Below are 16,211 nucleotides of genomic sequence, written 5' to 3' on the forward strand. Positions count from 1 at the left end.
CCGTTGCGGAGCACAGGCTCCGGACGCGCAGGCCCAGAGGCCATGGCTCACGGGCCCAGCCGCTCCGCAGCATATGGGATCCTCCCAGACCGGGGCACGAACCCGTATCCCCTGCATCGGCAGGCAGACTCTCAACCACTGCGCCACCAGGGAGGCCCTGTCTGAATATTTTTAACCAAAATTTTAAGCCACTTTAATCATTTTTCTTTGACAAATAAGAAATCTAAAACTACCCTGAGCCCTTTATTTCTCATTGAGGCAAAGAGTGTGCTTAACTATTAAGAGAGGAGATTAGCACATAACAGCTTGAATGCATTGCCTTTATTTCCATTACATCAGAACCAATCTTACATAATCTTTTTTAAATAACGGGGTGAGACACGATCCAGAAAATTATTATGAAAATAAGAGCTTCATGCCTGTTATCTAATATTGTATTTTATAGTAGAGGACAAATATCATTTCTTTTCCCATTTCCTATTTTCTGTAGCTACAAAACTCCCTTTTCCATCCCTGTTCTTTCTTTAAAGGCAAAATCCGCATGTCTCCTGAATGTCACAAACTATATTAGGGAAGACCATTTGCAATCAATGACATAAAATGTAGCAAAACTTGTTAAAGCTGTGATTTATGAAGAGCCTTAAAGGAACTACTAAGCAGTTCTACTAGCAATATCACTTATTATTTCTGTAGCAAGAAACTGGTCATCTTCAATCTAATAACCAAAAGGAGCACAAGACAAATAAAAGATTTTCAAGATGCTACATGACATTTCAGCATTAACAATGATCACATAAAGAATTTTAAAATAAGGTCTAATTGCCTCCAAAACACCTTAGCCGAGATCATTGGAAAAGAGCTGAAATTTCAGCTAAAGACTGAAAAGAAAGTCTGACAAACAATCTCTCATCATGAAGATGCTTCTTTGCCTGAATTTTACCTTTTCTTTGAATTCATTCAAACTATTCCCAGTGGGTAAACAAAGATAGTTTCTACTATTCGCTTTTCTGTATATGCCACAGCGTTTGTAAAGCATTTACCAGGTCATCAAAGATATCTCTTTGGTGCACATGAATAGTAATCAAAGTCTCATATTTAACTCGTTCCACGGAACTCAGATCCTTGGTTGTCATGTCTATCAGTGTGTTCAGTAGCTCCAGGAAAGACTGATTGGTTTTCTGCATGATTTTTTTATCAAACTTGGCATTTCTAAGAGCCTCTTCTGAATCCCGTGTCCATATCATTTGAATTCCTAATAATCCAACCTTATGGAAATAAAGAAGGCTTTATGAGTGCGTATGGCATATGAATATACTTATATAGAAATCACAATATAGTAAACAGCTGTGATTATTATGCAAATGTCAGGCCATCCTTGATTACATCAACTTGATGGGTTGTTTCAAAACCTATGGAGACTCTATTCATATTGTTTACCTGACAATTAAGTATATACAGCCTCATGACATGTCTACAGTTTTTTTCTTCTCATTCTAAGTCATATTTCTCCCTAGATAGATTTTAAGTAACTGGTTCGGAAAGAATACGTCTTAAACCTACTTTCCCCAAACTAACACAGGGTTTACACATAGTAGACGCAAAATCTCTATTGATCACATGACTAAGAAAACATCATTTTCTGTATTTTATTGCTGAAACATATTTCTCATTTTTCTGGTAAAACACACTCAGTACATTTTATGATTTATGTACTGAAGAGATTCAGTAGGAAAAAAAATATTTTAAGTTAAAGAAAACATATCAAATATCTCAGCACAAATATATGTATATTTATAAATATATATGTATAGATACAGATACATAACACCAAATAATCTGTAGTTGAAATATTTAAGCTTATCTATATTTAACAAATCCTAATGAAAATCTTAATATTGGTCTAGAGTTAAACTATAGGCAGTTGTGTAGTTTACAATAGACAATATCTGAGATCTAAAATGACTATTCTATAAAAAATACTTTCCAATTTCAATACACTGACCTGAGCAGGGAAGGAAGAAAGAAATTCAATCAGTTGGAAACTTGTTTCTTGAATATTTGCAGCTGCCTGGCGAATCACAAGATGTAATGAGGCCTGAGATTCCTCCAAGAGAGAATTAAGCCAAACTTCCACATTGCCCTCTGCCATCACGGGTTTATCCAATTCAATCGTCTCACCCTCTCGAGAGGAAACTGACAGAATGCGATCATAGATCTGTGTTAGAAGCCCAAAAAGAAGCTATATTTACACAAAGAATGAATTCCTCCATTGCCCTCTTGTCAATGTTATCCTTCCTGTAGAAAGTTAAGCCACATTTTATAAAATAAAAGGCAAAGTATGATATAAAATCAATTCCAAAACAATTTTTTAAAAAGCTATCCATGAAATCGAAAAGGGAATACTAAATCAATTTCAAATAGTCTATACCGGAGAGGGGAAAACTTGTTTTCTAAGAGAAATGTTCAATACAAATGTGATAATCAAAAAGATCTCTAAAGTTTCCCAAGATGAAATAGGACTCTCTAAGACCCTGTCATCCACACCACGAGATTATCAAGTTGACATTAGCAATGACCTGGTCAAAATGATCAATGCAAACATCTAACAAGGCAATTCCAATTCTATACTAAACATTGTGCTCTTTACAGGAGCTGTTGGTTGCACATAATATATTCTAATGTAAACCCAGCTCCTAGACTGGTCATTTCACTTCAATTTCCATGCAATATGGCATAATGAGAATATGTGGAGTATTTGGAATTCTAAAATATGGTTCAAATGGTGCTGTGCTATTCACTGACCTTCCAATGTTGGAAGACACATCTCGGAGACTAAATTTCTTGCTTCTATTCAGTCATTAAAAATCATGCCTGTAGGGCTTCCCTGGTGGCGCAGTGGTTGAGAGTCCGCCTGCCGATGCAGGGGACGTGGGTTCATGCCCCGGTCTGGGAAGATCCCACATGCCGTGGAGCGGCTGGGCCCGTGAGCCATGGCTGCTGAGCCTGTGCATCCGGAGCCTGTGCTCCGCAATGGGAGAGGCCACAGCAGTGCAAGGCCCGCGTACCAAAAAAAAAAAAAAAAAAAAAAAAAAAATCATGCCTGTCCTACTTCCCAACTCACCTTACAGGACACTCATGCCAGTTATACAAAATACAGTTGGCCCTCCATATCCACGGTTTCTGAATCCACAAACTCAACCAACCTCTGATCAATACTTGAAAAAAAAAATTCCAGAAAGTTCCAAAAAGCAAAACTTGAATTTGTCACATGCTGGCAACTATTTACATAACCCTTACATTGTATTGTATTATAAGTAGTCTAGAAACCATGTGTAGGTATATCCAAATATTATAGTATTTTATATGAGACTTAAGCCTCCACAGATGTTGGTATCTGCTGGGGTCCTGGAACCAATCCTCCCCACAGACACCAAGGAACAACTGTGATGCAAACTATAAAGTAAATGCAAATGTTTGTTGTTGTTTTGTTCTCTAGTAAGTGGGATATTGTTCCCTTGGGCCCAGATTTAGTCTGTATTAATGAAATCCTCCTTAGTTGTCCACAGAAGTGATCTACCAAGAAGCTAATGAGCCTTAAGTTTCAGGGCCCCTCACTTGCACAGACCCTTCTAGGTCCTGAATATAAGTTTGTATTTATAATTTTATAAGATTTAGGACCCACAAAACCAGGGTCTGCCCCTGGCTGTAGAAACCTTATGGTAGGAACAGCAACAAGAAAAAAAAAAAAAAAGCAATGCTATTTATTTTTAAGAAGTTATTGCTAGGGACTTCCGGGTAAGATGGCGGAAGAGTAAGACGCGGAGATCACCTTCCTCCCCACGGATACGCCAGAAATACAGCTACACGTGGAACAACCCCTACAGAACACCTACTGAACGCTGGCAGAAGACCCCAGACCTCCCAAAAGGCAAGAAACTCCCCACATACCTGGGTAGGGCAAAGCGGAGAGATCCCCACACAGAGGATCGGTGCCGAGCGGCACTCACCAGCCCGAGAGGCTTGTCTGCTCGCCCGCCGGGGCGCGCAGCGCTGGAAGCTGAGGCTCGGGCTTCGGTCAGAGCGCAGGGAGAGGACTGGGGCTGGCGGCGAGAACTCAGCCTGAAGGGGGCTAATGTGCCACAGCTAGCCGGGAGGGAGTCCGGGAAAACTCTGGAGCTGCCGAAGAGGCAACAGACTTTTTCTTCCCTCTTGGTTTCCTGGTGCGCGAGGAGAGGGGATTAAGAGCGCTGCTTAAAGGGGCTCCACAGACGGGCGCGAGTCGCGACTGAAAGCGCGGAGCCCAGTGACGGGCGTGGGACGCTGGGGCTGCTGCTGCCGCCGCCAAGAAGCCTGTGTGCGAGCGCAGGTCACTGCCCACACCGCCCTTCCGGGAGCCTGTGCAGCCCGCCACTGCCGGGGTCCCGGGATCCAGGGGCGGCTTCCCTGGGAGAGCGCACGGCGCGCCTCGGGCTGGTGCAACGTCACGCCGACCTCTGCCGCTGCAGGCTCGCCCCGCACTCCGTGCCCCTCCCTCCCGCCCGGCCTGAGTGAGCCAGAGTCCCCGAAGAGGCTGCTCCTTTAACCCTGTCCTGTCTGAGCGAAGAACAGACGCCCTCCGGCGACCTACACGCAGAGGCGGGGCCAAATCCAAAGCTGAGACCCAGGAGCTGTGAGAACAAAGAAGAGAAAGGGAAACCTCTCCCAGCAGCCTCAGAAGCAGCGGATTAAAGCTCCACAATCAACTTGATGTACCCTGCATCTGTGGAATACATGAATAGACAACACATCATCCCAAATTGAGGAGCCCGGAGTCAGTGCTGTGCCTCTGAGGTGGGAGAGCCAACTTCAGGACACTGGTCCACAAGAGACCTCCCAGCTCCACATAATATCAAACGGCAAAAATCTTCCAGAGATCTCCATCTCAACACCAGCACCCAGCTTCACTCAACGACCAGCAAGCTACAGTGCTGGACACCCTAAGCCAAACAACTAGCAAGACAGGAACACAACACCACCCATTAGCAGAGAGGTGGCCTAAAATCATAAAAAGTCCGCAGACACCCCAAAACACACCACCAGACGTGGACCTGCCCACCAGAAAGACAAGATCCAGCCTCATCCACCAGAACACAGGCACTAGTCCCCTCCACCAGGAAGCCTACACAACCCACTAAACCAACCTTAGCCACTGGGGACAGACACCAAAAACAACGGGAACTACGAACCTGCAGCCTGCAAAAAGGAGACCCCAAACACAGTAACATAAGCAAAATGAGAAGACAGAAAAACACACAGCAGGAGAAGGAGCAAGATAAAAACCCACCAGATCTAACAAATGAAGAGGTAATAGGCAGTCTACCTGAAAAAGAATTCAGAATAATGATGGTAAAGCTGATCCAAGATTCTATTTCCATGATCCATAATCTTGGAAATAGAATAGACAAAATGCAAGAAACAGTTAACAAGGACCTAGAAGAACTAAAGATGAATCAAGCATCGATTAAAAACACAATACATGAAATAAAAAATACTCTAGATGGGATCAATAGCAGAATAACTGAGGCAGAAGAACGGATAAGTGAGGTGGAAGATAAAATAGTGGAAATAACTGCTGCAGAGCAAAATAAAGAAAAAAGAATGAAAAGAACAGAGGACAGTCTCAGAGACCTCTGGGACAACATTAAATGCACCAACATTCGAATTATAGGGGTTCCAGAAGAAGAAGAGAAAAAGAAAGGGACTGAGAAAATATTTGAAGAGATTATAGTTGAAAACTTCCCTAATATGGGAAAAGAAATAGTTAATCAAGTCCAGGAGGCACAGAGAGTCCCATACAGAATAAATCCAAGGAGAAATACGCCAAGACACATATTAATCAAACTGTCAAAAATTAAACACAAAGAAATCATATTAAAAGCAGCAAGGCAAAAACAACAAATAACACACAAGGGAATCCCCATCAGGATAACAGCTGATCTCTCAGCAGAAACTCTACAAGCCAGAAGGGACTGGCAGGACATAATTAAAGTGATGAAGGAGAAAAACCTGCAACCAAGATTACTCTACGCAGCAAGGATCTCATTCAGATTTGATGGAGAAATTAAAACGTTTACAGACAAGCAAAAGCTGAGAGAGTTCAGCACCACCAAACCAGCTTTACAACAAATGCTAAAGGAACTTCTCTAGGCAAGAAACACAACAGAAGTAAAAGACCTACAATAACGAACCCAAAACAATTAAGAAAAAGGGAATAGGAACATACATATCGATAATTACCTTAAATGTAAATGGACTAAATGCTCCCACCAAAAGACACAGATTGGCTGAATGGATACAAAAACAAGACCCATATATATGCTGTCTACAAGAGACCCACTTCACACCTAGAGACACATACAGACTGAAAGTAACGGGATGGAAAAAGATATTCCATGCAAATGGAAACCAAAAGAAAGCTGGAGTAGCAATTCTCATATCAGACAAAATAGACTTTAAAATAAAGACTACTAGAAGAGACAAAGAAGGACACTACATAATGATCAAGGGATCGATCCAAGAAGATATAACAATTGTAAATATTTATGCACCCAACATAGGAGCACCTCAATACATAAGGCAAATACTAACAGCCATAAAAGGAGAAATCGACAGTAACACACTCATAGTAGGGGACTTTAACACCCCACTTTCACCAATGGACAGATCATCCAAAATGAAAATAAATAAGGAAACACAAGCTTTAAATGCTACATTAAACAAGATGGACTTAATTGATATTTATAGGACATTCCATCCAAAAACAACAGAATACACATTTTTCTCAAGTGCTCATGGAACATTCTCCAGGATAGATCATATCTTGGGTCACAAATCAAGCCTTGGTAAATTTAAGAAAATTGAAATTGTATCAAGTATCTTTTCCGACCACAATGCTATGAGACTAGATATCAATTACAGGAAAAGAGCTGTAAAAAATACAAACACATGGAGGCTAAACAATACACTACTTAATAACGAAGTGATCACTGAAGAAATCAAAGAGGAATTTAAAAAATACCTAGAAACAAATGACAATGGAGACACGACGACCCAAAACCTATGGGATGCAGCAAAAGCAGTTCTAAGAGGGAAGTTTATAGCAATACAATCCCACCTTAAGAAACAGGAAACATCTCGAATAAACAACCTAACCTTGCACCTAAAGCAATTAGAGAAAGAAGACCAAAAACATCCCAAAGTTAGCAGAAGGAAAGAAATCATAAAAATCAGATCAGAAATAAATGAAAAAGAAATGAAATGATAGCAAAGATCAATAAAACTAAAAGCTGGTTCTTTGAGAAGATAAACAAAATTGATAAACGATTAGCCAGACACATCAAGAAAAAAAGGGAGAAGACTCAAATCAATAGAATTAGAAATGAAAAAGGAGAAGTAACAACTGACACTGCAGAAATACAAAAGATCATGAGAGATTACTATAAGCAACTCTATGCCAATAAAATGGACAACCTGGAAGAAATGGACAAATTCTTAGAAATGCACAACCTGCCAAGACTGAATCAGGAAGAAATAGAAAATATGAATAGACCAATCACAAGCACTGAAATTGAAACTGTGATAAAAAATCTTCCAACAAACAAAAGCCCAGGACCAGATGGCTTCACAGGCGAATTCTATCAATCATTTAGAGAAGAGCTAACACCTATCCTTCTGAAACTCTTCCAAAATATAGCAGAGGGAGGAACACTCCCAAACTCATTCTACAAGGCCACCATCACCTTGATACCAAAACCAGACAAGGATGTCACAAAGAAAGAAAACTACAGGCCAATATCACTGATGAACATAGATGCAAAAATCCTCCACAAAATACTAGCAAACAGAATCCAACAGCACATTAAAAGGATCATACACCATGATCAAGTGGGGTTTATTCCAGGAATGCAAGGATTCTTCAATATATGCAAATCAATCAACGTGATACACCATATTAACAAATTGAAGGAGAAAAACCATATGATCATCTCAATAGATGCAGAGAAAGCTTTCGACAAAATTCAACACCCATTTATGATAAAAACCCTGCAGAAAGTAGGCATAGAGGGAACTTTCCTCAACATAATAAAGGCCATATATGACAAACCCACAGCCAGCATCGTCCTCAATGGTGAAAAACTGAGACCATTTCCACTAAGATCAGGAACAAGACAAGGTTGCCCACTCTCACCACTCTTATTCAACCTAGTTTTGGAAGTTTTAGCCACAGCAATCAGAGAAGAAAAGGACATAAAAGGAATCCAAATTGGAAAAGAAGAAGTAAAGCTGTCACTGTTTGCAGATGACATGATGCTATACATAGAGAATCCTAAAGATGCTACCAGAAAACTACTAGATCTAATCAATGAATTTGGTAAAGTAGCAGGATACAAAACTAATGCACAGAAATCTCTGGCATTCCTATATACTTATCATGAAAAATCTGAAAGTGAAATCAAGGAAACACTCCCATTTAACATTGCAACAAAAAGAATAAAATATCTAGGAATAAACCTACCTAAGGAGACAAAAGACCTGTATGCAGAAAATTATAAGACACTGATGAAAGAAATTAAAGATGATACAAATAGATGGAGAGATGTACCATGTTCTTGGATTGGAAGAATCAACATTGTGAAAATGACTCTACTACCCAAAGCAATCTACAGATTCAATGCAATCCGTATCAAACTACCACTGGCATTTTTCACAGAACTAGAACAAAAAATTTCACAATTTGTATGGAAACACAGAAGACCCCGAATAGCCAAAGCAATCTTGAGAACGAAAAATGGAGCTGGAGGAATCAGGCTCCCTGACTTCAGACTATACTACAAAGCTACAGTAATCAAGACAGTATGGTACTGGCACAAAAACAGAAAGATAGATCAATGGAACAGGATAGAAAGCCCAGAGTTAAACCCACGGACATATGGTCACCTTATCTTTGATAAAGGAGGCAGGAATGTACAGTGGAGAAAGGACAGTCTCTTCAATAAGTGGTGCTGGGAAAACTGGATAGGGACATGTAAAAGTATGAGATTAGATCACTCCCTAACACCATACACAAAAATAAGCTCAAAATGGATTAAAGACCTAAATGTAAGGCCAGACACTATCAAACTCTTAGAGGAAAACATAGGCAGAACACTCTGTGACATAAATCACAGCAAGATCTTTTTTGACCCACCTCCTAGAGAAATTGAAATAAAGACAAAAATAAACACATGGGACCTAATGAAACTTAAAAGCTTTTGCACAGCAAAGGAAACCATAAACAAGACCAAAAGACAACCCTCAGAATGGGAGAAAATATTTGCAAATGAAGCAACTGACAAAGGATTAATCTCCAAAATTTATAAGCAGCTCATGCAGCTCAATAACAAAAAAACAAACAACCCAATCCAAAAATGGGCAGAAGACCTAAATAGACATTTCTCCACAGAAGATATACAGACTGCCAACAAACACATGAAAGGATGCTCAACATCTTTACTCATTAGAGAAATGCAAATCAAAACTACAATAAGATATCATCTCACACCAGTCAGAATGGCCATCATCAAAAAATCTAGAAACAATAAATGCTGGAGAGGGTGTGGAAAAAAGGGAACACTCTTGCACTGCTGGTGGGAATGTGAATTGGTACAGCCACTATGGAGAACGGTATGGAGGTTCCTTAAAAAACTACAAATAGAACTACCATATGACCCAGCAATCCCACTACTGGGCATATACCCTGAGAAAACCATAATTCAAAAAGAGACATGTACCAAAATGTTCATTGCAGCCCTATTTACAATAGCCCAGAGATGGAAACAACCTAAGTGTCCATCATCGGATGAATGGATAAAGAAGATGTGGCACATATATACAATGGAATATTACTCAGCCATAAAAAGAAATGAAATTGAGCTATTTGTAATGAGGTGGATAGACCTAGAGTCTGTCATACAGAGTGAAGTAAGTCAGAAAGAGAAAGACAAATACTGTATGCTAACACATATATATGGAATTTAAGAAAAAAAATGTCATGAAGAACATAGGGGTAAGACAGGAATAAAGACACAGACCTACTAGAGAATGGACTTGAGGATATGGGGAGGGGGAAGGGTAAGCTGTGACAAAGTGAAAAAGCGGCATGGACATATATACACTACCAAACGTAAGGTAGATAGCTAGTGGGAAGCAGCCGCATAGCACAGGGAGATCAGCTCGGTGCTTTGTGACCGCCTGGAGGGGTGGGATAGGGAGGGTGGGAGGGAGACGCAAAAGGGAGGGGATATGGAAACATATGTATATGTATAACTGATTAAATTTGTTATAAAGCAAAAAAAAAAAAAAAAAGAAGTTATTGCTAGGAACAGAGGCTGAAAATGAGGAAGTGTCAATTATTTTCAATGTACAATCAGACAATAAGAAACTTCACTCTAGGACCATGAAGTCCTGGTGCTAAAGCAGAAGGATTTGAGGAAAACATCAAGAAGAACTTCCTGGGTAATTCAATGCCCTCTTTCAACCCATGCATCCAATAGATCTACAAGAAAGATCAATTTTTATTTTTTTTTGCAGTACGCGGGCCTCTCACTGTTGTGGCCTCTCACTGTTGTGGCCTCTCCCGTTGCGGAGCACAGGCTCCGGACGCACAGGCTCAGCGGCCATGGCTCACGGGCCCAGCTGCTCCGCGGCATGTGGGATCTTCCTGGACCAGGGCACGAACCTGTGTCCCCTGCATCGGCAGGCGGGCTCTCAACCACTGCATCACCAGGGAAGCCCCAGAAAGATCAATTTTTAAACCATTCAATCCATACGGTCTTCTCTTTCTCTCCACCCACTCCCTTTGTTGTAGCAACTCGGCCTTTTCCACCCTGACTTTGCAATCACTTTTGAAATTGGTTTCCTTGCCCCCTTCCATTCTGTCTCCTACTCTGAGCCAGAGGCTCTTTCTGAAACACAAATCAGGTCACTACTCTGCTGAAAACCTCCCACGCCTTTTGTCACGTTCATGATGAAATACATTCCATAGTGTGATGCACTTGACCTTCTGGAATATGGTCCATGCCTCCTTCTCCCTCTTTTCCCTTTGCTCTTCACCCCATGTTGTGGGTTAAATTGTCTCCTCCAAAAATATATATTGAAGCCCCAACCCCTAGTACCTGTGAGTGGGACCTGATTTGGAAATGGGGTGTTTGAAGGTGCAATCAAGTTAAGATGAGGTCATCTTGGATGCTGGTGGACCCAAATCCAATGACCTTAGAAGAAGAAGGAAATTTAGACACAGACACACAAGGAGAATGTCAAGTGAAGACAAAGGTGGAGATCAAATTGATGTGTCTGGGGCTTCCCTGGTGGCGCAGTGGTTGAGAATCTGCCTGTCAATGCAGGGGGACATGGGTTCGAGCCCTGGTCTGGGAAGATCCCACATGCTGCAGAGCAACTAGGTCTGTGAGCCACACCTACTGAGCCTGCGTGTCTGGAGCTTGTGCTCCACAACAAGAGAGGCCACGACAGTGAGAGGCCCATGCACCATGATGAAGAGTGGCCCCCACTCGCCACAACTAGAGAAAGCCCACGCACAGAAACTAAGACCCAACACAGCCAAAAATAAATAAATTAATTAATTAATTAATTTTTAAAAAAATTGATGTGTCTGCAAGACAAGGAACACCAAGGATTGCTGACCATCACTGGGAACTAGGTGACAGGCACTAAACAGACTCTCCTGCAGAGGCTCCGGTCCGAACCAACCCTGCCAACACCTCTGGTCGGAACCAACCCTGCCAACACCAATAATTTTCTGTTGTTTTAATCCATGGAAGCCCTAGGAAAGTAATACACTCCCTCACATACCCACACTTCTGACATCCTAGACTGCCCACACCTCCGGGCCGTTGCACTTGCCCTTCCTTTGGCCAGACTGTGCGTCCCTTCCCCACTTGCCTGGTTATGTTCCACCCACCTTCAAAAAATCAGTTCAAACACCACATTCTCCTGCAGAAGCTTTCTCTTACACCCAGGTTAGGGCTCCCTGGTGGGCATTTCCATGCTCCTTGTGCATCACACAAACACAGCAAGTCAAAAATATCGATGGTTTAATGGCCAAATTTCTCTTGAATGTTGTACTGCATAAAAACAACTGCAGTATGGATTGCGATATATTCTTCCTTGGAACCCCAGGACTGGCATCATGCCTGGCACACAGTGAGGGGCTTGAACTTAAATGACTGGCTTTGAATGGCCTCCAGTGGACTAGCTCTACCACTGCACAAGCTGCACTCTGTAGACCCCACCAGAGCACGAGATCCCTGAGGATGGTACATTCCCATTGTTAAGCACAACATCTAGTCCATGGTATTTGCTCAACAGATGCAAGTTGTATTCTGGGATGAATAAATAAATGATACTAAGGTTTGTATGAAACACCATAAGGGAACTGAATATGTTATCCAACTGGAAGGGTCACTTTTTTAGGGAATTTGGGGTAAAGGGGTAGATTAGACAATATCTTCTGGCAGTTCGGCAAATGTATAGTCTTCCTCATGTTGGATAACTTCTTTGGGGTCCCATACAACTCCATGATTCTAGAAATTGTTGAGGGTGTTTAAAAAACAAAGGAGGGACTTCCCTGGTGGCACAGTGGTTGGGAGTCTGACTGCCGATGCAGGGGACACGGATTCAAGCCCTGGTTTGGGAAGATCCCACATGCCACAGAGCAACTAAGCCCATGCGCCACAACTACGGAGGCCGTGCACCACAACTACTGAAGCCCACATGCCTAGAGCCTGTGTTCTGCAACAAGAGAGGCCACCAGGATGGAAAGCCCATGCACCACGGCGAAGGGTGGCCCCCGCTTGCCACAACTATGGAAGACCCGCAGACAGCGGCGAAGACCCAATGCAGTCAAAAATAAATAAATTAATTTAAAAAAAAAAAAGGAAAGAAAAGGTTTTCAATGGAGTAGGATGAAAAACATGGAGGACCATCATGCCAAAAACATCTGAAGTCTGATTAAAACAATCAAGTCACTGTGGCAATTCTGTTCAGTCAAGGCACTATTTGATGAGCAATTTGTTCCTTTGTTTTGTTGAATTTCTAAACAGTTAACTTGGCATGTGAAGCTATGAATGCTACATACGAAGCATTCCTAATCACATTTAAACTATTTGTTATTCAAATTTACACTTTGGATATTAAGAAGTCACATAGTTCTGAAGGCAAATTGTGCCCAAAAGTATCTTTTTAGTCATCGGGTGATACTTAATGGACAGGGAAGTAAATCTTTGTAAACACTATTGGAGAGCAATTTAATAAAGACAGTTGAGATTCTAAAATACGTAAATTGCTGGCCAGCAATTAGAATTAGGCAAACCTTTTCGTGGAACTTGACCGTTTTGATGTTGTCAAACACATTCAGCAAATGGGCCTGTATGGTGTGTGTGTCTGATGCCTGCCCCAGAATCTCCAGAAGAGCGGGGTCCGAGACGAAGAAGAACCGAGGAAAGCAAAGCCGTTTTTTCTCCAAGTACCTAAGTGGGGAGGAAAAGATAAGCTTCATAAGCACACAAGACAGGGCTTTCTAGGAATAAATTAATCTGGATGGGAAAAAGGGAAAAGACTTTGAGAGAATCTAATTTGCCCACATTGTTCAATGTTTTTGTTTTTTTCTGTGTTTTTGTTTTCGTTTTTGTTTTTATTACTAATTTTGCCAAGTGGGAGTCCCTATTCTGATCGGGGGACTTTTTTCCAAAATTTATAGAATTTCCTCATTTTTCACAAGTATAATGTATACATTTGACTTAACCTGGAAATATTTGTACTTTCTTTGTAGAAGACAGGAAAATTTACACACAGGGAGTCTTTCAGTTTTGTGTTTGTTTTATTTTATTTGCAAGCACAGTGCTATGTCAGCTAAAGGCTGACAATTCCAATTCTTAGGATTGTATCTTAAAAGAATCCAATGAATCTATCACTGAAGCAGAAACAAAATCCAGCTGCATGGAAGGAAGGGTCTTGACACTGTTCTCTGCCTCGAGGAGTTACAAAAACCCAGTGAATGTTTGTTCTACCTGTCATCACCCTACTTTTGCTGCACTTTTGTTTCCACATTTAACATATTTCTACTTAGTGATTTTATCGTCATTAGCCAAAGAGCAAGAAAATTATTTATTGCTCTTGGAGTTCCTCCAGCCTCCATATATGTAAGTGTGGGTGTGGGTGTGCGTGTGCGTGTGTCAGTGTATATTGCTAGGTATTAGATTAGGCTCTCATTTTTGTATAATCTTGACTGCTTGTGTATACCACACACTGTTCATATTGTTCTCGGTTGAGTATAATGAAATATTTTGCTTCTTCAGATGTTTATCCAAGAAGGAGATCAGAAAAACAGGTATATTAATTTTAAAAACAAGGACTGTATGAGAATATTTACAAGCTCTTGTCCCAATGATGGAAGAAGCCATAAAGCCTATAATTTAAACATCAGAGAAAATCTAGTAACTGCTTGGAGAGACGATAAGGCTCCAAACTATCAGTTTTATCTATGCCACAACGTTAGACATGAATTGAGTCTAAGCATAAGAACACCCATTTGGCTAATCCTGTCTCGTGTCTCTGGTCCCTTTCATCTCTAGGATGCTTTGAGTGAACTTACCCAGTAAGGGATTTCTGGCAGATTTCCAACTGGTCCAGCAAGTGTGGTAACAGCTGCCCCATGGTTTCATCTCCAACACAACACTGAACCACACTGGGCATCTCATGTGCCCGAGTCATGATCTTCACCCAGGATTTATCTATGTTGGAAAAGCGCTTGGCCTCCTATGAGCACAAGGTAACAAAGCACAGTTGGACACGTCTGTGATCCCAAGGACATAGTGTCTCACATACCTCCCGCTGAGGTCAGACTTCTAACCGTTCTGGATACCCTGTGCATACATGAAATATCACACATGTTCTATTTCAATTCTCCTTGGGCCTTTTGCACCATAGCACCCCCTTTCTTAAATAAGAATCTTTAGCTCAACCTTGGGACCCACATTATGTTAACTAAAAGCAGGAAGCAGGTATAAAAATAATAATACAAATTGGGAGATTGGGATTGACATATACACTCTACTATATATAATAGATAACTAATAAGAACCTACTGTATAGCACAGGGAATTCTACTCAATACCCTGTAATGGCCTATATGGGAAAAGAATCTAAAAAAAGAGTGGATATATGTATACGTATAATTGATTCACTTTGCTGTACACCTGAAACTAACATAACACTGTAAATCAACTATAGTCCAATAAATATTAAAAATAATAATAATAATACAACACAAGATAATTTGGGAGAAAAGCACCCTCCCAACTGTTTTCAATTACCTCCAAATTAAGTGAATCTTATGTTTTTCAAGTTTTCTACACTGAGCATTGAATTATTTGTGTATTTAGAAAACAAACATTTAAAAATAAGATACAGGGCTTCCCTGGTGGCGCAGTGGTTGAGAGTCTGCCTACCGATGCAGGGGACACGGGTTCGTGCCCGGGTCCGGGAAGATCCCATGTGCCGCAGAGCGGCTGGGCCCGTGAGCCATGGCCGCTGAGCCTGCACGTCCAGAGCCTGTGCTCCACAATGGGAGAGGCCACAACAGTGAGAGGCCCGCGTATCGCAAAAAAAACAAAAAACAAACAAATAAATAAATAAATAAAAATAAGATACAAAATTAATTATAGTGTGACCCTAATATTCTGAAATTTTTAAAACTAGATTTTTTAGGAAAAACGGAAAATGTGCAGATTAATTTGAGAGAGTAGGAATGATTGTGATTTTCTTCCTTAAAACTTTCTATATTTTACCAGTGAACACATACTATCAAACATGAGAGCAAGAAACTCCACCTAGCTCCTTCAATATTGTATGTGAAAGTTTCCATTAAGTCCAATTTGAGACTCTCCTCCCATCAAGAAGAAAAACACGCCCAAATATAAATGAAAAATAAATACCTAAAATTATAATGTATGGATACATTTCACTGGTAGCCAAAAAATAAATCGGCTAATGGGTCTGCCCTCTATAATTAAACTGAAAACTAACCAAAGAGAAAGCTGAGGAAACCTAAGTGAAGAGAACACTCAACATAATCATGCTTCTAAAACTCAAATTTATTGTTAACACATTATAATTTA

General features: G+C 40.8%; 1 protein-coding gene across 1 annotated transcript in view; it reads right to left on the bottom strand.

Annotated features, from left to right (window-relative positions):
• Positions 1–16,211, bottom strand: part of DNAH5 (dynein axonemal heavy chain 5) — a 284,476-nt gene that overhangs the window by 152,783 nt on the left and 115,482 nt on the right. The window contains exons 31-34 of the mRNA XM_081232392.1: positions 14,687–14,850; positions 13,406–13,562; positions 2,003–2,215; positions 1,041–1,265 (exon numbers count right to left, since the gene is read on the bottom strand). Of these exons, the coding sequence (XP_081088518.1) occupies positions 1,041–1,265; positions 2,003–2,215; positions 13,406–13,562; positions 14,687–14,850 (759 nt within the window). The remainder of the gene's footprint in view (positions 1–1,040; positions 1,266–2,002; positions 2,216–13,405; positions 13,563–14,686; positions 14,851–16,211) is intronic.

The sequence above is a fragment of the Mesoplodon bidens genome (genome assembly GCF_964165515.1).
Source record: "Mesoplodon bidens genome assembly, chromosome: 4".
Taxonomy (NCBI): Eukaryota; Metazoa; Chordata; class Mammalia; order Artiodactyla; family Ziphiidae; genus Mesoplodon; species Mesoplodon bidens.